Below are 25,584 nucleotides of genomic sequence, written 5' to 3'. Positions count from 1 at the left end.
AAGATGAGAGTCATACAGCTTGCAAGTGGGTTGGTAAAAGCATGTTCAAAGAGGCAATGAGACTTCAGGGAGGGAAAAGCTGTCTACTTTTTTACCGTTCTATAGACCACCTCTGATCAATTCTATCCTATGATTTTATTGAAACCCTGTTGAGCCAACTGAAATATTTTAAATTTCCACCTCCTAAATTAATTTCTATTCAGATACCACTTACTCATATCAACTAAAACAAGCAAAAAAAAATTCACCTAGTGTAAAACACATTCTTATCCATTCCACATGTTATTGAATAAATACAAACTTTATTGGTATATTTATGTATAAACAATATCCTTAGTTTGATGGTTTAAAAAAATACAAATTCACGTAACCAAAATGCTTAAAGGATTTGGTCAACTAAGCATCAACTCTTTTACCTATAAATATGAAAATTCAGCCTGTCAAAATTGGTTTTGCAAGAGCCATATGTGAGATATTTGTGGATTTCCATGAAGGATGGCTCTTCAGATTATGAGATCTAATACAACACTCAAATCAGATGTTAAGGGAAAAAATGATTTTGCAACCCCAAGTTAGGACCTTCTATAAGAAATTCCAGTGGTATTTACCCACTTTGAAAACTCTGAGTACTTTTCTTTTTCAAAATCAAGTAGGATTCGTAAATGACAACAGTACCTCAAGTGCTTTTATAAATAGCAAAGCTATAGTTTCACAGCTATAAGCAAACGATATTTGTATCTCCCTGAGAGCACAGTTTGAGTTCAAGGGCAGTGTGGGAGTGTGTGTGTTTCCTGAAGCCACTGATTGCAGAATGTGGTGACGGCTAAGAACACTTACCTGTTTATGTTCAGGAGAGCTTAGCTCCCTGCCCATTTCAGATCAGCATGGCAACTGGGGTCCTTTAACCTCTCCTACAGTTCCCATCCCATCACAGCCTCTGGGCCTCATTCTCTTTAGGTCCAGTAAAATAGGAGACCCAGCCAAGCAGCTCAGAGCACCCCAAAAAGTGGGTCTGGCTGCCAGTCCTGTTTGAACCTGTGCCTCTCTTCTCCTGGAACCCAATTGCCTGAACCACCTGTTCCTCATCTCCCTTGCCTTTGAGAATGGAGTCAAGCTCACAAACTCTAGGGACCATGATATCATTTTCTAGACCTGTATCCTTAAACCTGACCTCCTCTTCCTCCCAGCCAGGGGCGCTCTGTTCCCTCACACGACCTTCTTCCAGATCCAGTCTGCTGGGCCAAGATGAGCCACATGCCCTGCCTCAGTCCCCTGGCCCTTTGCCTCTGGTTCATCGGGCACCGCTCTGCCTCATCCCCCTGCTGGTGGGATGGGTTATGACAGCTACACAAACTAAATTTTTGATTATCTGTGAATGGAAATTAGATTTTAAGAGCTTCCATCCCTGGCTAGTGCCTAGAAGCTAAATCCCGATATGCTTTTAAAGTTTCCCCAAATTACTTGAACTCTTTTCTTTCCCTAAAAGCTGCTGACTGGCAGCTTTAAGTGCAGAATTCTGTACAGCCTTAACAGGTGTAACTGTCTGCCAACCCATGCCATTATTGAGAATCTCTATTTTTTGAGAGCCAGGCTCCTGAGATTTTACAATTCACCTGCATATCTGGTGACATATCACATTGAATCCTTCCCTTGCCTTCATTTATATTCTGAACTAGTCCTGATACTTGGGTCCTGCTGTTAGAACCAGATTTATAACACAAAGATCCTAAATCCACACTTTCTCAGAGTAGGGCTGATCCACTGATGGGGGCAAAATTTGCAACTACTCTTATCAAAGGACTGCCATGACAAGGGACACTCTCTTTCTGAGGGGACCTCTCTGCATATGCCATTGATGTTGTCATTAGATAGCCTCCTTGGAAGTTCTTCCCTGAAATGGTCTTGGGAAAATGATTTCTCTAGCTCATAAATAGTTTCTGAAAGTGATCTCAAAAAAGTCAAATATGTAAGCAATGGCCACATCATTGACCCAAGAGCACAGCTTTTCAAGATGACCACTGGGAGGGCAATAAAGACATGGATGTAACCTCATACATCTCATTTTTCTCTAACTTGATGAAAAGAAAAATTATAATGTCGACTCGTGGCCTGTTTACCGGTTTGAGTGTTTCTTGGTTGGGGGGAATTTGTCTTATTCATTGGCGTCCCCAAGGCTTGACAAACAGAAAGGACACCTTGAATGTTTGCTAAATGGAACTAGATTAAATTGTTTCAGTTGAAAGCTTCATTAAGATTATTAGTGCTCATGAGTAAGTGCATCACTTACTGTAATGTGTTCTAAATTTCCACAAATATGTTTGTATTTTCCCATCCTGCTTTTCGGAGCAGGGAGCTAAACCTAACCTGACCCCTAGGCACAGAGCTTTTCACACACCGACATGCGTTTATATTTATTCTCAATGACCTAAGCATACATAGAAATCTCATTTGCAATGTTCCAAGTCTTTTTTTTAAATCAGCTTTGAACTTTAGCCTCTTCTAACCATAACTTATCTATGAAAATTCAACACGCTATCCACTCTAATACCTCTAACTTCCCAAACTACTCAGAAGTACAAGCACAATCTGCCACATCTGCCATGAAATAAAACTCTGTAAAGAGATTTGAAATCATATGATGAAAATAAAACACACTGGGTAATGCGGTTACTATGTCGTTACCATTGTTGTTGCTTTTAAGTACGGCACATGAAACAGGATCTCTTAATCTGTTTCCCCAATTTGGGGATTAGAATGAATTTCCAGTGAGCTCATCTGAAAGCTCTATCTCTTAGAGTGAAGGACAGACTCCATTCTTTGAGTCCAAATTGTGCCAGACTGATCCGAAAACCAAATAGAAGGGCTTCAAAGGATCCTGAAAACTAAGGTTCCAGGAAGGTGACAAGGACTCAGGCACAAGGACTCAAATCACAGTCTAAAAGGTAGAAAGTATACAGTTCAAAAAGAATCAGCCATTCCTGCAGTGGTCAGCAGTGGAGGGATGTTTACATTAAAAAAAAAAATAGTATTCTGAGTCTCTGGAAAATCCTTTCTACATTGCAATACAGGTATTGGACATGAAGAGGCCAGGCCAGTGCCCCGTGCTGAAGGTACAATTCTGTCTGGGGATGACAGTTCTGGTCTGAATGTACCTCTATAAGGTACATATAAGAAATAGAGGTTTTGATGGGGGAAAAGTCTTTTATCTCTTTCAAAGCATATAGGTCTTCCCAGACCCATCTCCCGGTCCTGTCAGAGAGAACAACATATGAAACACTCTTGACAAGGAGTTGAAGGCTCTAATAGAAGAAAAAAAGAACAAAAAGAAACAATTTTATTTCCCTGCCTTTCTGAGTGAATCCTTTAGCAAACGTGTCAGAACAAAAAATGAGCCAGTTTTTGTTTCCTACTCAGAGATAGACAGCATGACAGAACGCCACTGACCTTGCAATGGAAAGACCTGGGTTTAGATTCCTGGCTTAGCTACTTACAATCAGAGTGACCAGGGGCAAAGCCCTTAGCCTCCCTGAAACTCGGTTTCCTTGCCTGTAAAACTGAAGTGATAATATCCAGTCACCAGGTCGTTATGGTTAAATGAATTGATATACACAAGTGCCTGGCACAGAACCTGGCATGGGACAGGTGTGTCCTGAATGTTAAATATTCTTCTTCTTCCCTCCTGAGGTAGGTCATGCAAACATTCCTGGCTGGTCTCAAGTGTCCCAAAGCTGTGACTTCCAAGGAGTCCCACGGGAAGCCACGGGGAGCCCAGGTGTAGGGCCTGTAGCTCAAGCCCAGCCTGCTGTCTTTAGTGGCACGAACCCGGCGACAGATGAGGAGGAAGGTCTCCTGGCACCTGGTCCCGAGCCCCCGCGGCCCTGCCCGGCGCCCTCGTGCGTCACACCGACACAGCCCCGGGCACGATCCTCCGGATGTGGGTGTAAGACTTCCTGATGGTGACGCTGCCGTGGTGCGACACCCCCCGGGGCAGGACGCACTCCTCCGTTAGTTTCTGGGCCTCAGGGTCCCAGCATAGCACGGTGGCGATGACCTCGTTCTTCTCGTCCCGTCCCCCGGTGATGTAGAGCCGGTTGTTGCAGGGCGAGATGCCGCAGCTGGCCCTCTCGTGGCTGAGCTGGGTCACCAGGCACCAGCTGTCCTCCAGGGGGCTGTACGCGTACAGCGCTCTCATGGCCCCTCCTGAAGAGGAAGGGAAACACGGTGGGCATCTCGCTGTTCTTCTGGTTTTCTTCCCCTTTACCCACAAAAATCCTACTTCTGCTCGGTCAAATCCACCATCTTGCTAATAGAAAGGGTAGATTCGTGGCTCTCCGGGAAGCTGAGTGGGTATGCAGGGCAGTAAGTCTCATGCTAGAAACACTTCGCAGAGCCCTTTAAACTCTGTGGCCAGGCGCTAATCACGTGTGAAAGGACAGTTGGCTTCACGTGGTGCCAAAATGTACCCTAAGACTGCTCCCTGGAGGAAATACCACCTGGTGCATCGGGTGCACTCAGCTTGTCATCCCAGCTCTGCCACGTTTTTATTGTAACCATAAGCCCTGAGACCGTGGTGGTTTTAAGACATGAGAAGAACCATGCGTATAAAGCACCTGCAGAAGGCCTGGTGCATAGAAGCTATCAACACATGGCAGTGACTAGAGGCAGTGGCATCTCTTTGTAGACTGAGCATGACCTGGGACACCAGTCCACGTCACCATCTTAAGATGAGCTTTGAAGTCATGAGACTGACCATACAGATACAGGAAACCTGAAGCAAGGGTGAGAAGGGGTTTTTCCTTAATCTCTTCCTGTATTTTGCTTCCAGGAAGCCTTTTCTGATTAGCTCTTATTTACTGGAGTTACGTATTTTTGGCATCTCCTTAAATCAGTGACTCTCAATCATGGCTGCCCGAGAAAATCACCTGCACGTTAGAAAAACCTTGCACTGTTGGCCAGCATCCTCCTTCTCATTCTGATATCATTGGTCTGGGGTAAGCTCCAGCTATGCGTATTTCTGTAAAAAGCTCCCCAGGTGATTCTCATGAGTAGTCAGGATTGAGATCCATCATCCTTAACAATTACATGCCAACTCTGGTCTGGCCAGCCACGCTTTCCTTTTGGCTAAATGCAACTTTTCAGAGCCCCCAAAGCAAGTGGAAAGAGTAAAATTCCCATGAACACAAAATAAGAAATGATGATAGCTACTATTTATCAGTCACTTACCATATATACTGTGCACATTTCAATTTCTGTACATTTGCTAATGTTTACAATATGCTTCGTTCCTGTAGCAACTTCTGGCTCGTCCAGTAGGCCCAGCTGTCAGTCTGCTTTGTATGTCCCCTAAAAGTGGGCTGTTTCTGTATCCAGGACTAGAAGGTAAATTCCACCAAGGCCCGGACCAATCCCATCTTCTCTTTCTTTTCAACTTCACCCACATCTCCCAGGAATCTGTCAGTTCCCAGGAGGGCCTTATCTGATCTACCTGCAAGACTGCATGGGTGGGGGGCCTCAGATAAATAAGATGCCATTCATTCACTTACCAACAACATAGATGCGATCCCGGAAACTGACTGCATTGATGCATTTAGCCTCCACTGGCATGGACGACTTTAAACTCCATTTATTAGTTGAAGGGTCATAACACTGAGTCTTGTCTGTGGCCAGTTTCCCATTGGGTCCGCCCCCAATTACATAGAGCTTCTTCTTATGGCTGGTGGCTGCGAAGGAACTGACGTGGACGAGAAGGGGCGCTGCCTGCAGAGGCACAGGGCACCGGGAGACGCTGTCAGCCCCACAGCTACAGACTGCTCCCAGATTGCTGCCACGGCTCACAGCACACAGGCCAGGAGCTAGGGGACACAAGCCTGGGCATCCTTTGCCTGAAGTCACAAGGCCTGTGGGCTTGACTCCCTTTGCGATGCAGAGAGGTCAAAGCATGTATTTCCCACCCTCCCTGCAGACTCAGGACAGGCTAGAACAGGCTGAGTGATGGATGTTTCCAGCCTGTTTCTTCCGAAGTCCAGCTATCAGGGGAGAAAAGGTGTACATAGGAATAAACATTTATACAGATGAAACCAGCCAGTGTTGGAGGAAAATGCTTTCTCAAACATGCCTATTTATATTCATTCATGTGTTCTTTCATTTAAAAAATACGAGTGCCTACTATATGCCAGGTATTGGCCATATTGCTTACATCTAGGAAGAAAAGCTGGTATAAGGGTTTCAGGCGGCCATAGATAAGCAGACTCCCACTCTGGGGTAGCATGAAGATTTGTGTGAACCCCACAGCATTCAAGGGCACTTCCCAGAGCCTCTTATCCACTGACATGGCCCTCTTAGGTCATGGAGCAACTCTGTAATGGGACTTGACAAGTTGAGCAGATCTGGGGCGCACCCCCATAAATATTAAGGGCTATATAGCAGCTTTCAGGTTGACAGATCTTGGCTGTGCATGAAGACCTGGCTACCTTTGCCTGTGCCTCTGATGATCATGTTTTATACTCCCCAAAGTGGAACATACTCTGACATATGATCTGGTAAGGAGAAAGAAAATTTGAGATTGGGCCTAACCTGAAGATACAGGAATTAAGTTCATTTTACTTTTTATTATTATTATTATTATTATTATTATTATTATTATTATTGTAAGGACACTTAACATGAGATTACTCTCTTAGCAAATTTTTTCCCACATCAGAGGGTAATGTGCCAAGGTTGTAACAAGGTTTGAGGGAGGCACGTGTCACACAACGGCGTGAACACGACATCATCATGCTTATGAACTACAAAAGGATCTCTCTTAACACATTTTTAGGCATAAAATGCATTTTAAGCATAAAATGCAGTACTGTTATCTGTAGGCAGATCCCCAGAGCTTATTCACCTTGCATAATTGAAACTTTATGCCCACTGATTAGCAATGATATACACCTAAGGTTGAATTGCTAAAGTCTTACAAGCAGCATATAAATGGTTCATGATCAATAGGCAAATAAATAAGGGCTAACCTCTAAACACTACCAAATGACTCTGACTCAGTAAACAGTGTAGTAAAGGGATCCCTGTAGGCCCACTGTGGAGACAACAGATGGCATCTGAGGAGACAGAGATTCTGAGCTAAGACGTGCAGACCGAGGTTAGGACCAAGCCTCCCCTCTCCATCTGGGGTTCTTGCCCACACAGAGCTGTCCCTGAAAGGAAGCTGTTTCTGTGACCTGATCAGCAATGCTGAAGCAATGGCTCCTTTCAGGAGGGAAGCTCAGAGCCACCAACAATGTTCTCAGTGCGAGCAGAGAAATCAGAAAGCCATATACCTACATTGGCATATACTTTTTTTTTTTTTTAAGCTTTGAAGTAGTAATACAAAGTCACTCATAGGGCACCTGGGTGGCTCAGTCGGTTAAGCCTCCGCCTTCGGCTCAGGTCGTGATCCCAGGGTCCTGGGATTGAGCTCCTCATTGGGCTCCCTGCTCAGCAGGGAGCCTGCTTCTCCCTCTCCCACTCCCCCTGCTTGTGCTCTTTCTCTCTCTCAAATAAATAAATAAAAATCTTAAAAAAAAAAAAAAAAAAGAAGGAAATCTCCTATACCTCTGACCAGCAGTTATGGAAGGGATCGTAGGTCTCCACGTTGTTGATCCTCTGCAAGCCATCAAAACCTCCAAGCACATAGACCTTGCCACCTAACACCACCATCTTATGCCTCCAGCGGCCTATGTTCAAATACTCAATTTGAATCCATTTGTTGATTGAAGAATTATATTTCCAAACATCGTGCTGTGTTTCTTTGCCACCTAGAAGAGATACAGAGCATTTAAGAAACCACCAGATGTGTCAGAAATACAGCTTGTCCCATAATTTCCCACAGTCCTTAAGAAATTGTGAAGGTGTGTGTCGTCTGGTTGGGGAGACAGAGCCAACACAGAGGGATAGAGAGAGCCAGTGTGAGGGTGGGGTGAACTGTGTACCAGGACTGTGTCGTGTGTCACCTCTGTGCTGTGAGAGTTCAGGGAAGAGGTGGCTGAATGAGTTGGGTTCAGAGAAGTCTTCAGGAAATCAGCACCCACGTCCATGTGGGTGGGTAGGGGCCAGCAGGTGCCTGGACTCCGTGTCTGTGCAGCCAAGGGAAAGGAAGTAAGGCAGGTCAGGTGAGGTTGGACGATTGCGGGTGGGGATGGTAGGTCCTTCACCAACAGCCAAATTAGAAGGCACCTTAAGTTCTGTTTGCTTACTTATTTAGACAAATACAAACCTGGAAAAATCACCAAGAAATCTTACAAAATTGTCTCAGTTCAAATCTCCAATCTATACAAAAAACATAAGTGGAATTTAATCCTATTGTTAAATATTTTTTTTATAAAAGAATGAGATGCGCACAATAGGTAATTTGAGAATGAGTTGGTAAATATTTTTTTCAAGACCACTCTCTCAATAAACAGAAAATACATAATTCAGTTAGGGTGAGAGACCAAGACAAAGGAGAACTGACTTTTTTGGTGACTTTAATAAAATATTTTATCAGCTTTGTGTTTCCATTCCTCATCAGCACAGAGTACCACCAACTACTTAAAGCAAAAGATGTACTTTTCAGACTTATAAATGTGCACTAGTAGGCCAAGGTGTATCACTGATGATGCTCTGTGTTCTGGGTAAGCATTTCTCTAGGAGAGCCCAGAGTGAGTTCTAAGTCAAGGGCACACACACTTTGAATTTTTATAGGTGTTGCCAAAGAGCCTTCCACAGCTGTTCTGGTTGACCTTCCCCCACCCTACCCACAGCATATATTAAGAGCGTTTTTGTTTTTTGTTTTTTTTTGGTTTGGTTTGTTTTATAGGCTGATGGAGAAAAGTACTGTCATAGTTTGGTTTTTCCTGGCTGCTAGGGAAACTGAGCTTCTTCCTCTTCCATGTATTTTTTGTTCATATAGTTTAACCATTTTTCCTTGGGTTGTATACATTTGAGAGGTCTCTATTCAAAACAGTGTGTGTGATATTGATCTCATTTAGGTAGTGTCAAAAGTTATAAAATAGGGGCGCCTGGGTGGCTCCGTCAACTAAGTGTCCGACTCTTGATTTCAGCGCAGGTCATGGTCTCAGGGTCCTGAGACTGAGCCCCACCTGTGTTGGAAGTCTGCGGGGAGCCTACTTAAGATTCTCTCCCTCTGCCTCTCCCCACCTCACACGTGCACGCACACACTCTCTCTCTCAAATAAATAAAATCTTTTTTAAAAAAAGTTATAAAATAACTACATGCTTTCAAAGAAATGTATGTACACTGTATTAAAAAAAAACCTATGATTTTTTTACTTCAAGATGTAAAGGAAGACCTGATTAAGTGGGAAGCATTTCATGTGCATAGATGAGAAGACAGGTTATTGCAAAGATGTCAACCCTCCCCAAGTTAATTGATACATTCAGTGCCTTCAGAACTTTTCAGGGAACTTGAAGAGATCATTCTAAATTTCATTTGGAAGAGTAAATTTGGAAAAATTTCTAAGAAACTTTTTAAAAAGAATGAATAAGGCTTTCCTAGCAAACATCAAAATACAGTAAAAAGCTATGATAATGAAAGCAGTATGGTATTGGCATCAGACAATCAAACCGAATGAAATGAATACAGAAGAGACTGAAAGATATAAACATCATTAAATAAATGGTATTAGAACAACTGGCTATTTATTTGGAGAAAAATTAAGTTAGAACCTTCTTTCACATTATGGTTAAAATAAAATTCAAAAATAAATGGTATAACAATGGAATATTATGCAGCCATAAAAAGGAATGGGATCTTGCCATTTGCAACGACGTGGATGGAACTGGAGGGTGTTATGCTGAGTGAAATAAGTCAATCAGAGAAAGACATGTATCATATGACCTCACTGATATGAGGAATTCTTAATCTCAGGAAACAAACTGAGGGTTGCTGGAGTGGTGGGGGGTGGGAGGGATGGGGTGGCTGGGTGATAGACATTGGGGAGGGTATGTGCTACGGTGAGCACTGTGAATTGTGCAAGACTGTTGAATTACAGATCTGTACTTCTGAAACAAATAATGCAACATATGTTAAGAAAAAAGAAAAAGAACAAGATAGCAGGAGGGGAAGAATGAAGGGGAGTAAGTCGGAGGGGGAGACGAACCATGAGAGACGATGGACTCTGAAAAACAAACTGAGGGTTCTAGAGGGGAGGAGGGTGGGGGGATGGGTTAGCCTGGTGATGGGTATGAAAGAGGGCACATTCTGCGGGGAGCACTGGGTGTTATGCACAAACAATGAATCATGGAACACTACATCAAAAACTAATGATGTAATGTATGGTGATTAACATAACAATAAAAAATTTAAAAAAATAAATAAATGGTATAAAAATAACTGGAGAATATATAGGAGAAGATGTTGATGATCTTGGGGTGGGGAGGGGCTTTCTAAGCATGACATGAAACATAGAATCACACAGGAAAGAAAGTTACTGTATACAATATAAATCAAAGTTAAAAGAAAATCATAGTCTGAGGGAAACTATTTGCAATACAAATAGCAAAGGATATATAATAAGAGCTCCAAAAAATTAATAAAAAGACAAACATCCAATAGAAAGACAAAGTGTGGGAATATACAATTTTTTAAAAATAAAGTGTTAGCTAATAAATATATGAAAATATGCTAACATCATTAATTAATTAAATATTCTAGCTATTAAAAATGTAATTGATAATAAAAAATATTAGCAAGGGTGTAGAAAATGGGCACTGTTGTTCAACATTGGTTGAACTGTAAATTGGTACAAACTTTCTGGAGGACAATTTAACAATATCTACAAAAATTCTAAATTGACGTATCTTATGACCACCTCCAGGAATTTCTCCAAAGAGCAGCACAAGTTCATAAATATATGTGTATTAAAAGGCCTATTATGGGGCACCTGGGTGGCTCAGTCGGTTGAGCACCTGACTCCTGATTTTGGCTCAGTCATGATCTCAGGGTCAGGGGTTCAAGCCCTGCATGGGGCTCTGCGCTCAGCGGGGAGTCTGCTTGTCCTTCTCCCTCCCCCTTTGTTCTTCCCCCCCTCTCTAAAATAAATAAATAAAATCCTTAAAAAACTAAGATAAAATAAAATGCCTATTGCAGTATTTTTTCCATTATGAAAATAAAAGTTTAAAAAATTGTGTTTCATTCATTCAATAGACTTAATCCATATGATAGATTCATTATATCAACATGTAATTATGTCCAAAATAGATTGTTAATTGAAGTACAAGTTTCTATGATTTAACTGTGTGTAGCAAGCCTGCCTTCATGCATTGCTTGTATCATTTTTCAATAGACAACAACAAATCTAAGAGAGGAAAAGGACAAACTAGAATAACATGTGTAGTGTATGTGACATAGACTGACTGTGATTGCCAAACCTGTCTTTTCCTCCTGCGCACAGAGCTAAACTACATTTCCTAGCCCGCCGGCATGGGGGCTGGTGGTGCAGGGGGGCCTGTGGCTACTTGTTGCCAATTGAATGTGAGCGGATTGATGCCTCCCATCCACGCTGAGGCTGTTATGAGCAGGTGTGCCTTCTCAACTCATTCAGTATCTCCCTCTTCCTGAAATGCATCAACCTGGAAGGCCACGAGTGGAAAAAGGCAGCATCATCAGATGGAAGGAGCCTAGGTCCCTGAATGACTCAGTGAAGCAGGTCCACTCCCCCGACATACTATTGCAATAATTCATTGAGATTTAGCATTTGTGACAGCAACTAGCATTACTTACTCTAAGTAATATAAAGTAATATAAGCCAATATAAAATTATTTTTGTAAAAAAGTTAAATCACAGAAGATTGTAATGGCACAGAGAAACTGCCATATTCTACTTTACACTCTATTATTTGAATCTTCTACAACAATCAAAAAAATATTTCTACAAGATAAATAAGGGTTATTACCTAATCTATGGTATTAACATACCCAGGGAAGAACGGACCTGCCCTTGGTTTGGGAGGATGCCAGTTCTGGGAAGAAGCTCTTCCCCAAACAAGTTCAGATTAGAGAAAGCCTCCGAGAGAGGACAGAGGATGCTTGTCTCCTCTTCTTCATTACCCAAGAAGAGCTGGCTGGCTTTTGATGTCTTGGGGAGATATGGGACTCAGAGAACCTGGGTTGGAACCCTGCCTGATGTTTACCAGTGTGTGACTTATCTTCAGATACATTTTATAATCCTTCAGAGCCTGCATTTTCTTCATTTGTAACTGGAGATTAAAATCATCTACCCTAGAGAGTTGATGTGTGAGGCAAATGATTAAATACCACCAAAGTGTAAATTCATCTACTGTGCTTTAAAGATGGTAGAGACTTTGTCACTTAATAAATATTTATTATTTACTAGTAGCTAGGCGCAGTGCCAGGTACTGGCAATACAGTATTGACTCTCGTGGAATTTAAGGACTAATGGGAATCAGGCGCCATGTAATTATAAATAAGCAAATAACTTAGAAGTGAGAAATGACAAAGTACTGTGTGCTACTGGAGCATCTAAAGGTATGACAGTAAACTTGAGGTGAGGGTTCAGGTTTGGGGAGAAGAGCAGACATTTTTATTCATTACCCAGTGCCCAGCTCAGTGTCCTACACCTCTAGCAAATACCAAATAAACTCTAGTATCACTTTCCTTCTTCCTTTTCCATTAAAGACCGGACCTGTCTGCCTGCTCCCCTAGATCCTAGTATAATACTGCTCACAGGTTAGCGTCCATTAAGTAAGAATGCGCTTTCCAAGATAAGACCACCTGAGCTCCTGGTTCCCACGTGCTGATCCAGTCAGAGCTAGACCATCGCCATTCACAGTAATTCTTCTAAGTTGGTTGCCTGGCTCTCACTCGGGAAATGCATAGTGCCACTGGGGGCTTGCTTTGGCATCATGTGACTCCTGCTTACCTGAGATGTAGACCTCATTTTTTAATGTCACGCATGCAAATTCCACCCACTTCTTATTCTCACTCTCCAGCTCATGCTCCGTCATGGGGAGCTTGGCCACCTCCAGGCGGCTGCGCCGCAGGGGGTCCAGGCAGGTAACCTCCGCCACAAACCGTTCATCCTTCGTGCAGCCACCAATGATCATGAATACCTCAGACTGAAACTCATGCATCCTGGGCTTGGTGCGCTCCGAAATGATCTGGAAAACCAATGGAAGTACGTAAAGGCAGGGTGACACAGAGGTTCAGAGCCCAGGCTATGGAGCCAAACCAAGCAGAGCCCAGTTCCCAACTCTGCCACCATGTGACCTCACCTTGAGCCTCAGCTCCATCATCTGTGTAATGGGGACTTTAGTGGTAACTACCTCATAGGTCTGTGGTGAAGATGAAATGGTATCATATATGTAATGTGCCTGGCTTACAAGGGGCCCAGGGTATAATAGATACTCAACAAAGCTTACCTATTATTGCTTTTGCTGCTATCTTAAGAAGTCCTGGTCTGTTTACCATCAAATGCACTTCACCCTTCCCGCCCGGTCTGAAGGCTTGAACCTTGGAATTTCATTTCTGGCCACCTTCCACCCCTTCCTGGTTTCAATTTCTTAATGATATCCCAGACTTTGCTCACCACTAGATCTCTTCTGAAAAAGAAGTCCTGACGGTAGGCACACAGAGCACTTGGAGACTTAGGGAAAAAGAACCAAACGGGAGCATGGTGTGGCAAGGAATGTTGGAGGACTGGGTCCCAACATCAAAGATATGACCCTTCAGAGCCTTGAGCAAGCAAAGAAATCCACATCACAGATATTTGAAACCAGCTGAAAGAACAGAGGTTTGAAGGTCAAGTACCCAGAGTTTGGTCCTGGTTTCACCACCTGTGGCTATGTGACCTTGGAGAAGCAACACAATCTCCATAAATGCCTGAGATCATTTCTGTGTCATCAAGTCATTGTGAGCATTCACGCGGTTGTGATGTAGAGGGATGAGGGACGAGCAGAGCACCTGGCATAGGCACAGCCCTTAATAGATAGTCATGGCAGTAGGAGAAGCTAGAGATGGCATATTGGCATTATTAGGGAAAAGGGAGAGCTGCCCTCCTCCTGGTTCCATCCATCCCTTGGGCTCAGTGGGGAAGGTTCTACAGGTGGGCTGATGGAAGATAGCACCCACTTCCCAATGACCAAAGCAGCCTGCAAGGTCAGGCTGACCTCACACAGGATTTGAAATTTCAATCTTGACGGACAGAGTCTCAGACTCGCCACTGCCGCCCAGAGACTGCTGAGCCCCCGTCCGTCTGCCGCCACCCACTCTGGACACAGAACATCCAGTCATGGATAAAAATGAGCTGGTGCAGAAGGCCAAACTGGCTGAGCAGGCTGAGCGATATGATGACATGGCAGCCTGCATGAAGTCTGTAACTGAGCAAGGAGCTGAATTATCCAATGAGGAGAGGAATCTTCTCTCAGTTGCTTATAAAAATGTTGTAGGAGCCCGTAGGTCATCTTGGAGGGTCGTCTCAAGTATTGAGCAAGAGACGGAAGGTGCTGAGAAAAAACAGCAGATGGCTCGAGAATACAGAGAGAAAACTGAGACCGAGCTAAGAGATATCTGCAATGATGTACTGTCTCTTTTGGAAAAGTTTTTGATCCCCAATGCTTCATAAGCAGAGAGCAAAGTCTTCTATTTGAAAGTGAAAAGAGACTACTACCGTTACTTGGCTGAGGTTGCCACTGGTGATGACAAGAAAGGGATTGTGGATCAGTCACAACAAGCATACCAAGAAGCTTTTGAAATCAGCAAAAAGGAAATGCAACTAACACATCCTATTAGATTGAGTCTGGCCCTTAACTTCTCTGTGTTCTATTACGAAATTCTGAACTCCCCGGAGAAAGCTTGCTCTCTTGCAAAGACACCTTTTGATGAAGCCATTGCTGAACTTGATACATTAAGTGAAGAGTCCTACAAAGACAGCACGCTAATAATGCAATTACTGAGAGACAACTTGACATTGTGGACATCGGACACCCAAGGAGACGAAGCTGAAGCAGGAGAAGGAGGGGAAAATTAACCGGCCTTCCAACTTTTGTCTGCCTCATTCTAAAATTTACACAGTAGACCATTTGTCATCCATGCTGTCCCACAAATAGTTTTTTGTTTATGATTTATGACAGGTTTATGTTACTTCTATTTGAATTTCTATATTTCCCATGTGGTTTTTATGTTGAATATTAGGGGAGTAGAGCCAGTTAACATTTAGGGAGTTATCTGTTTTCATCTTGAGGTGGCCAATATGGGGATGTGGAATTTTTATACTAGTTATAAATGTTTGGCATAGTACTTTTGGTACATTGTGGCTTCACAAGGGCCAGTGTTAAAACTGCTTCCATGTCTAAGCAAAGAAAACTGCCTACATATTGGTTTGTCCTGGTGGGGAATAAAAGGGATAATTGGTTCCAGATACAGGTGTAGTTTTTGTGGGTACTTTAAGGTTTGGAGCACTTACAAGGCTGTAGTAGAAATGGGTATTCTGTAGATATTACATATTGAACCATGAGTATCTGTGGAATACTCTTCAATGTGCACACCTTTGACTACAGTTGCAGAAGTGTTCCTTTAATTGTGACCCAATTTACTCTGGATAAGGGCAGAAACGGTTCACATTCCATTATTTGTAAAGCTACCTGCTGTTTGCTTTCATTATTTTTGCTACACTCCTTTTAATTTGTATTTAAATGTTTTAGGCAACCTACGAACAAATGTACAAGTAAAGATGCAGTAAAAATGAAAAAAAAAAAAAAGAAATTTCAATCTTGACCACAGATGTGACAAACAAGTTACAGTAGCAAAAACTGCCCCCTCAAGCGGTGAATCCAATCAATGGTCACAAGTAAGCAGACCAGCCAACACCCAACCTCTACTTTTCCATAAGAGACTTTGGTTTTCTGTATCAAAGAGTCAGATACAGTAAATTTTGCATCCTCAATTCATGGCCATCAAGTGTGTCATCGGGCTCTCCTTTGGAGGTCGGCAGAAAGAAGTGGGGGATGTATGTGGGGCAATGGGCAGAATCTGAGGGCACTGACAGTGGAGAAGACAGCTGGGATAAGGGTGGGAGGGGTGGGCCTGGGAACTTGGAGTCACTGTGAGGATACCAAGCTGGCAGGACAGGATCTGAGCAATGAGTTGGCACCAAACACAAATTTTGCCACTCTGTGATTTTCTTTCCCATTATCTGCCCTGGTTCATGCCCCTAAATCTCCCCTCCCCACAGTTCAGATGCAACCTCCAGGACCAATCTGGTCCTTTCAAAAGGATTAGGAATTGTGGAGCAACACTTAGAGGACAGCCCTAGCCTCCCAGAATTGGTCCCTGTGTGACCTTTATTCCAGCTCTGAAAGCCAGGCCTCAGCTTTCCTCTGAGGTCCCCATCTTCTTCACGGTGGCTGCCCTCCTGCCTCAGTAGCCTGCTGGCCAGTAGGAGACTGGACTAGCTGTGATCTTACTCCTGATTCCCAGCCTGGCACCCCATTCCTGAGTCCTGGGCTGTGGATGACTCTGCTCCCATTGAAACCCCTGCATTCCAAGGGGCGCCTGGGTGGCTCAGATGGTTAAGCATCTGCCTTCGGCTCGGGTCATGATCCCAGGGTCCTGGGATGGAGCCCCATGTCCAACTTCTGGCTCAGCGGGGAGCCTGCTTCTCCCTCTGCCTCTCCCCCTGCTCGTGCTCTCTCTCTCTCTCTCTCTCTCTCTGTGTGTCTCAAATGAATAAATAAATACATCTTTTTAAAAAAAAAAAAAGAAACCCGTGCATTCCTACCTGCTATCTGGATCCCCCCATAATATCTGTCCTTGATTTCCCACACCACCTCCCCATCCACTTACCCTTTAAGTCATTAGCATTATTTGTAATGTCCCTTTGTCCTTTCCTCTAAGAAGCCATTCTTGACTTTCTATACATGTTCCCACAGTCCTGAATTTCCCCATCACAGCAGTTTTTCTACTTCCTTGTAATTTACTATAAGGTCCCTGATGACAGAAACAGCCCTTATTCTCCAATGGATCCTCTGCACCAAGAATAGTCTTGGAGATTGTGGGTTTCTATAAACATTTGTTGAATGAATGAATGAATGAATGAATGAATAGGAGACCTAGGTATCCCAGGACCTGATACAGATTTTTTCCCAGTCTAGATCATGGTTGTAACCAGCTTCCACAGCAGCACTCAGCAATCCCCACCTCAGGGCATTTACATCTTATGTTGTCCCCCCAATACTGTTCCAGGGGAGGCCTCTATTCTAGTAGAATACAGCAGAGGCGATGGTTTACCACTGCTGAAACTAGGTTATAAAAAGCACTACAGCTTTCATCTGGACGGCTCTCTCAGTCTTTCTGGGGCCATTTGCTCTGGAAAAGCCAGCTACTATGGACAGGCCCACCTGGCAAGAAACGGAGGCTTCCAGCCAACAGCCAGCAAGGAACTGACACCTGTCAACAATCCTGTGAGTGGGCTTGGAAGTTGATCCTCCAACACTGTTTGAGCTTTGAGATGACTGTAGCCCCTGCCAACAGCTTGACTACAGCTTCATGAGAGACTCTGAACAAGAACCCACCCAACTAAACCAGGCCTAGATTCCTGTGGGCTGTGAAATAATAAATGTAAACTATGAAGTTTGGGGACAATTTATTATACAGCAATAGATAACTAATACAACACTCCAGTTGATGGAATTGCTGGGTATTAAGACCTGACTTATCACTTGGCACCACAGAACTCCCAGGTGGCACTATTATCAAATGTAAATTCAGCTACATTTGACAAAATATTAACCCCAAAGGCATGACAAGGGCCAGTCTTGAAGTCAGAGATGTGCAAATTTGTTGCAGACACATAGGAGGGTTTCCAGTGAATCACATGCAACAATCAGCCCTAACCAGTGTCTTTTCAGATTGTTAAAAATAGAACAGACAATTGCACCTTGCTGCCTATTCATTAACAGGGTCTATACTAGGGGACCAACAGAAGTGACCGTGTTGCTTCAACAAAGCTGTCCTCAGGGGTGACTCTCTGCCTCGCTCAGGAGTGAGCAACACCACACATGTCAGAGCAGCCTTTGGTATAAATCAAGGTGGTCGCTGGAAACTTAGGAGGCAATGAAAGAGAGGGGAAACTATCTCTGCCCCCAAAGATTTCTCTCAATGAAGGTACTAGCTACCACTTCTAAATCAAATGTAGATTGACGTCTGCTTTTAGGGTTCTAAAATCTCCCACTGTTGCCGCCTCCACGAGCTTAGATGAGGAATACAGTTAAAATACAGTTAAAAGGGGGAGATGATGATAGGACAAGAAGGTTTTAGGTTTGAAAAAGGAAGGTTAAGGGGAAAAGTGTGTTCAGAGAGTAGCTTCCAGACTTACACCACTATTACCAGGAGGAAACCCAAGACCATTCAAGCAGTGAGCAGACAGGGAGTTTCAGGGAATGAACTGGCAGTGAAACCTCGATTCGAAGATCACAGTGGTTGTTTGGTTCAGTTACCCAGACTGTAAAATGGGAATGAGAAAGTGCCCTGAGGATTTGGGACAATAAAGCAGCAACTCTTAGACACAATGAAAAGAGAAATCTGGGACGCCTGGGTGGTGCAGTCAGTTAAGTGTCTGCCTTCGGCTCAGGTCGTGATCCCAGGGTCCTGGGATCGAGTCCCTCAGGAGGCTTGTTGCTCAGCGGGGAGCCTGCTTCTCCCTCTGCCTCTGCTCCCCCTGCTTATGCTCACTCTCTCTCTGACAAATAAATAAAATCTCTTTAAAAAAAGAAAAGAGAAATCCTAGCTTCAGAGAAAGAAAATGCTTGGTTGTGAGAAATAGTGCACCATAAAGGAATTGAGAAAGAATGAGAACAGTCGTCATTTGTGGAGCCTTACCATGCACCAGACACTGTGCTAACCACATCTCATTTATTATCCTATTTAATTTCTCAAAACAATTGTAACAGTTGGTAGGCATTATTATCTCCATGTTACAGGTCAGGACAGAGCTTTCAAGCAGTTAAGTAGCTTACCCAAGGTCACATAGTAAATTGTGCAGTCAAGATTAAAGCTCAGATCTGCCTAAATGCAAAGTCCATGTCCTGCCACTGGAAAATCTTCCAGATATCAGAATTCTCTCTTTTCCTAAATCCAAAACTCACGATGCCACTCTCCCCCACACTGCAAATACCAAAGTCAGAACACATACTTCATAGCAGCAATTTTGCAGAAGGCAGAGCAGAGATATTTTATATCAGCAGAAAACCTTTATCACCTGCATTTCAGGGACTTAGGAAACAGGAAGCAGAAATAAAAGTAGCTAGACTATTGGAAGCATAGTTGATCAAGACTCTGTACTTTGAATGCTAAACTGAGAGCAGCTGCAGAGACAGACACTGTCTGCAGTTTTATGAGGGCTTTGATACCCAGTGCTGAGCCATCTGCGAGTGACCCACATATCCAGTATAGGGTAGGACCCATATGGTTGCCTGAACTCCCTTCATCAGTCTACTCATCACCGTTCATTCGCTTACTGTCTTGGCTTCTCTGACAGACCATAAATTTCATAAGGCAGAGACTGTTTCTGTAGTGCCTGGTGCCATATCTGGCACAGAGCTGGTGTTCAGAATTTATTTGCAAAAAATACATACATACATACAGACATAAAAGTATAGATTATTAAAATATATGGGATGCTGTTAAAGTAGTACTTCGGGGAAATTTATAGCACTACTGACAATACTAGAAAAAAAAGTTCTCAAATCAATGACTTCTGCTTCCACTTTATTTTTATTTTTTTTAAGATTTTATTTATTTATTTGAGAGAGCATGAATGGTGGGGAGGGGCAGAGGGAGAGGGAGAAGCAGACTCCCCACTGAGCAGGGAGCCTGATGTGAGACTCAATCCCAGGACCCTGGGACCATGACCCGAGCCGGAAGCAGACTCTTACCCGACTGAGCCACCCAGGGGCCCCATCAGCGTCCACTTTAAAAAAATAAAAGAAAATTAAACCCAACGTAAGCAGAAGAAAGAAAACAATCAAGACCAGACACAAGTAAATGAAATAAATCATAAAAACAAGTGAAACCAGAAGCTGTTTCTTTGAGAAAACTGATAAAATTGATAAACCTCTAACCAGACTGACCAGGAAAAAAAGAGAGGAGACATAAACCACCAATATCTGGATGAGAGATGTGACATCACTATAGATTCTACGGATATTAAAAGGATAATAAAGGAATGCTGTGAGCAACTTTATGCTAATAAATTCCACAACTTCTATGAAGTGGGAAATTCTTTGAAAGACACGAACTAACAAAGTGCATTCTAGAAGAAATAGATAGCCCCATATCTATTAAAGAAATACAATTTGTAGTTAAAAACCTCACAAAGGAAACTCCTGGGGCACCTGGGTGGTTCAGTCGGTTGAATGTCAGACTTGATTTTGGCTGGGGTCATGATCTCAAGGTTGTGAGATCGACATCGGGGTCCGCGCTCAGTGCGGAATCTGCTTGTCCCTCTCCCTCCCCGACTTGCATTCTCACTCTCTCTAAAATAAATCAATAAAATCTTTAAAAAAAAAACCCAAAACTCACTGATTCTGATAGTATCACTGGTAAATTCTACCAAACGTTTAAGGATATATTTACAGAGTGAATCAATGACAGTAGATCTGAGGACAACACAGAACTAGAAAAGGACGCACAAGAAAAGAAGGAGGCTCCAGGGGCCTCATACAGACAATTTCTAAACCACTTGTGGCTAGGATCTATCAATGGCCTAATGAAGGTTTGGAAGCCTATCCTAGAACTATTGTACAGTGGTATATAAGTGTGTGTGCCCACGTGTATAAACTTAACACACTGTCCCTATATTATTATTTCCTGAGGGTTTTGTTCCTCTCCACTAAGCCTATTTTTGTATTTATGAAGTTTTGAATAAAACATTTCTTCAGGAGTTGTTAAGGAGAACCAAATACATCCAAATGATATGTGTATTCATCATCTTGGTACCCATTTATTTATTCAACTTTTACCAATCGCTTACTCTATACCAAGGATTCTCGTAAGGTCTAGAGATGAAAAGTCCAATAATACATTTTTCTGACCATAACAATCTGCTAGTAGAGAGACAATTACAGATGAGGAAGTCAATGGTTACCATGTGGTGGCTGGTGTTACGACACAGCAATGCACCAGGTGCTATGAGAATGAGAGAGGTCTCTGGAGAAGGTGATGCTTTAATTTTTTGCAGCTGGAGTAGAAGTCAGCTAGATGGAGAGAGGAAAAAGGCACTTGAACATTAGTCTGCATTAGTGGATGAAAAAGCACATCCACTTTGAGGAACTGCAAGCAGTGCATTAGGAGCCTAGCAGGAGGGAGAGGCTGGAGGTGGCATTAGAGAAGTGGGTGGGAGGTGAAGTGGGTGAGGCGTGGCTCTGGGAGCGGAGGCAGGAAGTGTGTGGGCTTTACCCTGAGAGTCATGGGGAGCCGTGAAGAGGGTAAGCCCAAGAACACAATAATTAGGCTTGAGTTTTAGATCATCCAGCTGGTGAATGACCTGGAGGGAGGCCAGACTGAGGGCAGGACAATGAGTTTTGAGGAATTTTCAGAAATTCAGGAAGGAAACAATGACAATCTGAACCAAGGTAACATCATAGGATATCCAAGAGACTCGCGGTTCTCCAGAGAGGGCAAACGAGGAAAGCAGTACTCCTGTGGGATGGCGACCAGACAGGGTACATTCTGTCCTGTGTGTGTCACCCTCAACAACCTCCACCCTATGCACTGGGAAGAGGAAGGATGTGCTGAGTGGTTTCCTATCTCACTCAGTCCTCTCAGTAGCTGTTTATAATGTAGTATCAGACCCATTTTACAGATCAGAAATCCAGGGCTTCTGGAACTGCCTGACTCAAACCATGAACAGTGGCAGCATCTTCTTCTCCATGCTGTTCCTAAGGATTGGTAAGCCAGCCTCACCTACATTTCTGTGAGGCTGCTGACTCCTCTACTTTGCTGCTTAACTACAGGGTCGCTCATCGTCAACTCACCTCATTGCCTGAAAGGTGGTACATCCTGGCTTCCTGAAGCAGCGGGAAGACCTCTGGGCACTGTCTGATAAGAGGATCTGCCTCCACCATCTCCACAAAGTACCACGGGTCCAGAAGGGGCAAGCGCACATTCTCAAGGACATAGGGGAGCAAGCAGAGTCGTTCTGACTGTTTGTGTCGGACCCAGCTCATCACAGTCTCAAACACCTGAGCCTCCTCAGTTACATAGAGGTCATCACTCTTCAAGATGTGGTATAGAGTATCCACGGGAAGTTCGAGGAACTCCTCAGAGTTCAGAATCTGCACAAAGTTTTGAATGATGTAGTTTTGAACCTGCTTCTTCAGACTGTCCAAGGAGTGTGTGTCCGCCAGCCTCAGTATTCCAACACAGTTTTCGGGGTTCAAGGCTTCTGTTAGGAAGCTGGCGCAGGCATCTACCATCCGCAGGAACTAAGAGACCAGAAGGGAGGCAAATCAGGCCAGAAAACCATTAGTCCACAGGGAGCCTTATCAGCAAGTCATGTGTGGTGGCAAAAAATTAGAACAATCCAAATGACTGACAGTAGGAGATCAGCTAAAGAAATGATGTACATTCTTATTTTTGGCAACTCTGTAGTCATTAATATGACATGTAAAAGAATATTAAATGATATAGAAAATGCTCATAATGTATTGAGTTTAAATATCTGTTCACTGAATCTGATCAAGCCTCTCAATTTAATCAGTTTCCAAGAAATATAGCAGAAAGAGGAACACGTTAAATGGCACCATGGGAATATACAATCAGCAAAATCTGGACTGTGAGAAACTTTATGGAAAAACAAGCTCAGTTTCTTCAACAAATACATCACAAGCGGGTAAAGGAGAGAGAGAAAGACCGGGAGGAGGAACCTAGAAATGAAGAGAGATGTAAGAGACACATCAACCTCATGCAAAGTCTGGACCTTATTTGGAATAGTGTTCATTTTAAGTGTGATAATGGTATTGTGATTATGTTTCAAGAAGAATCCTTGTGTTGGGGTGCCTGGGTGGCTCAGTCGTTAAGCATCTGCCTTCGGCTCAGGTCATGATCCCAGGGTCCTGGGATCAAGCCCCCGCATCGGGCTCCCTGTTCAGCGGGAAGCCTGCTTCTCCCTCTCCCACTCCCCCTGCTTGTGTTCCCTCTCTCGCTGTGTCTCTCTCTGCCAAATAAATACCTTTTTTTTTAAAGAAGAATCCTTGTGTTTTAGAGATATATACAAAATATTTGCAGATGAAATGAGAAGAGCACTTCACAAAATCATAGGTACATTATGATCCTATTTTTATAAAAAATATAGAATATTGGGGCGCCTGGGTGGCTCAGTCGTTAAGCGTCTGCCTTCAGCTCAGGTCATGATCCCAGGATCCTGGGATCGAGCCCTGCATCGGGCTCCCTGCTCCACGGGAAGCCTACTTCTCCCTCTCCCACTCTCCTTGTTTGTGCTCTCTCTCTCTGTCGAATAAATAAATAAAATCTTAAAAATAGATATATAGAATATTAGCACAGAAAAAAGACTGAAGGGTATACATCAAAATATTAACAGTTATTATATCTCGGTATATCAGTATCTTAGCACAATTTATGCTGCAGTAACAAATAACCCCCAAATCTCAGGTGCTGACAAGAATAAATAATTATTTCTCACTCACGTTATATGTCCTACAGGGGTCTTCATTCCAAGGCCCAGGATGACAGAAAAGCCCTGAGCTGAGATGTGACAGGAAGAGAAAAAAGATGGCAGAGACTCACAAGGCTCTTAAGACTTCAGCTCGGAAGTTGCATGTGCCATTTCCACTCACACTCAATTGGTCAGAGTAAGTCATGTGGCAAAATTTGTTGCCAAGGGAAAAATAATCCTCCCATAGACACAGTCCCATAAGGATAGAAAGGGAAGATAGTGTATAAATAATGTAAGGTACCACACTTCCTAATAAGACTCTGAGAATTTCCCTTACTTTTTAAATATACTTTAAAAATCCTCTAAAATGAATAAGTAGCACTTTTGTAAGTTAAAAATTCATTTGTAAAATTGTTGGTTTCCATATCTTAGTTTTAAATTATCATCATTCTGGGAGCCTGGGTGGCTCAGTTGGTTAAGCGACTGCCTTCAGCTCAGGTCATGATCCTGGAGTCCCGGGATCGAGTCCCACATCGGGCTCCCTGCTCAGCGGGGAGTCTGCTTCTCCCTCTGACCCTCTTCCCTCTCGTGCTTTCTCTCTCTCATTCTCTCTCTCTCTCAAATAAATAAATAAAATCTTAAAAAAATAAATAAATAATCATCATTCTTATAAATATATGAGTCCCTTATGCTTATACAGCACTTAACCATTTACAAAGCACTGTCATATCCATTATATTATTTAATATTCATTTTACAGATGAGGTGTCTCAAATGCATCAGTTCATTCTTTTTTTTTTATTTTAATGTAACACATGCAGTGTTATATTAGTTTAAGGTGTACAATATTCAAATGCATCAGTTCATTCTTATTCACTGCTCTCTGGAGCTTAATTTTGAACAAGGCTAACTTCCTATCTCCCCTTCCTGTCCACGGGCCAGTAACGGGTCAAGTTCTCAGTGTTCTTGGGTTGATGAATTAATTAACAGGAGGGAAAGAGGAAGGCTGAGTGGAGAGGACCTGGTGGGTAGGGCCGGTCTGAGGGCAGGCAGATAGCCCAGTGAGAGTTTGGATGGGGCAGACCTGCATCCAACGGGGTGTAACCTGCAGAGAAGACACCCCAGTGATGAGCTGAGGGTAGCAGGGTTGTAAGGCCTGAAGGGTGGGGGTGGGGGTAGGGCTGGTCTTAGAGCGAACCATATTGATTTAGGCTCCAGCCTTCACTCCAGAGCATTCTAGGATTTTTGGGTCAATCCCAATTGCAACATATTATCTTTCCACGTCAGAACACTCATTCTAGTTGTCAGTTTAGAAAACATTGACTAAGGGTCAATGAAATGCTGGAGAAGCTTGAATTTGGCCTCAGACTGCTCTGTTTGCTGGCCCCAGCCATCGCCTGCAGATCTACTCCTCGCATGAGCAACAGTAGAAACGGTTGAGACTGAGAATTCTAACACCTGTTCAGTTGTTTGCAGATTTTCAGTTCAAAAAGTAAAAATATACAATCAAGACCAAGACTTGCTGAGCCCTCAGAACCTGTCACCAGAACCCTATGTGGCTCTGCCCACAGGTGTCTACGAGCACTGAAAGGGAACTCACTTTTGTAGCAGCCTCCAGCGCAAACAGCAGGTACACTATTCCAGTGTTTTCATGAGAAGAAGATGATATGAAAATTAATAAATTTTCAAAATATGTAAACTGTCACTGGGAGGCCACCCAAGAACCTGGTAACAGTGGTTGTCTCTGAGGAGGGGAACTGGTAGCTGGGGTCAGGGTAGAAAGGAAGACTTACTTTTATTTATTTATTTATTTTCTTATTTTTAAAAGATTTTATTTATTTATCAGACAGAGAGAGAGAGAGAGAACAAGCAGGGGGAGCCACAGGCAGAGGGAGAAGCAGACTCCCCACTGAGCAGGA

General features: G+C 43.2%; 1 protein-coding gene, 1 non-coding gene and 1 pseudogene across 2 annotated transcripts in view; 1 reads left to right on the top strand and 2 right to left on the bottom strand.

Annotated features, from left to right (window-relative positions):
- Nucleotides 1-280: 280 nt before the first annotated feature.
- Nucleotides 281-25,584, bottom strand: part of KLHL6 (kelch like family member 6) — a 60,528-nt gene continuing 35,224 nt past the window's right edge. Inside the window, exons 3-7 of the mRNA XM_025877893.2 lie at nt 22,026-22,475; nt 12,917-13,154; nt 7,591-7,793; nt 5,544-5,757; nt 281-4,200 (exon numbers count right to left, since the gene is read on the bottom strand). Coding sequence (XP_025733678.1) covers nt 3,899-4,200; nt 5,544-5,757; nt 7,591-7,793; nt 12,917-13,154; nt 22,026-22,475 — 1,407 coding nt within the window. The 3' untranslated portion in view covers nt 281-3,898. The remainder of the gene's footprint in view (nt 4,201-5,543; nt 5,758-7,590; nt 7,794-12,916; nt 13,155-22,025; nt 22,476-25,584) is intronic.
- LOC112834697 (small nucleolar RNA U13) lies at nt 6,695-6,797 on the bottom strand. Its single transcript, XR_003211002.1, has one exon. It is a non-coding gene; the product is annotated as a small nucleolar RNA U13 (small nucleolar RNA).
- On the top strand, nt 14,209-15,068 carry LOC112828666 (14-3-3 protein zeta/delta pseudogene; annotated as a pseudogene).

The sequence above is a fragment of the Callorhinus ursinus genome, unplaced genomic scaffold (assembly GCF_003265705.2).
Source record: "Callorhinus ursinus isolate GAN/ISIS: 27379988/994484 unplaced genomic scaffold, GSC_fseal_2.0 scaffold1, whole genome shotgun sequence".
Classification (NCBI taxonomy): domain Eukaryota; kingdom Metazoa; phylum Chordata; class Mammalia; order Carnivora; family Otariidae; genus Callorhinus; species Callorhinus ursinus.
The sequence above is the reverse complement of the archived record's forward strand: the minus strand, read 5'-3'. Positions and strand labels throughout refer to the sequence as shown.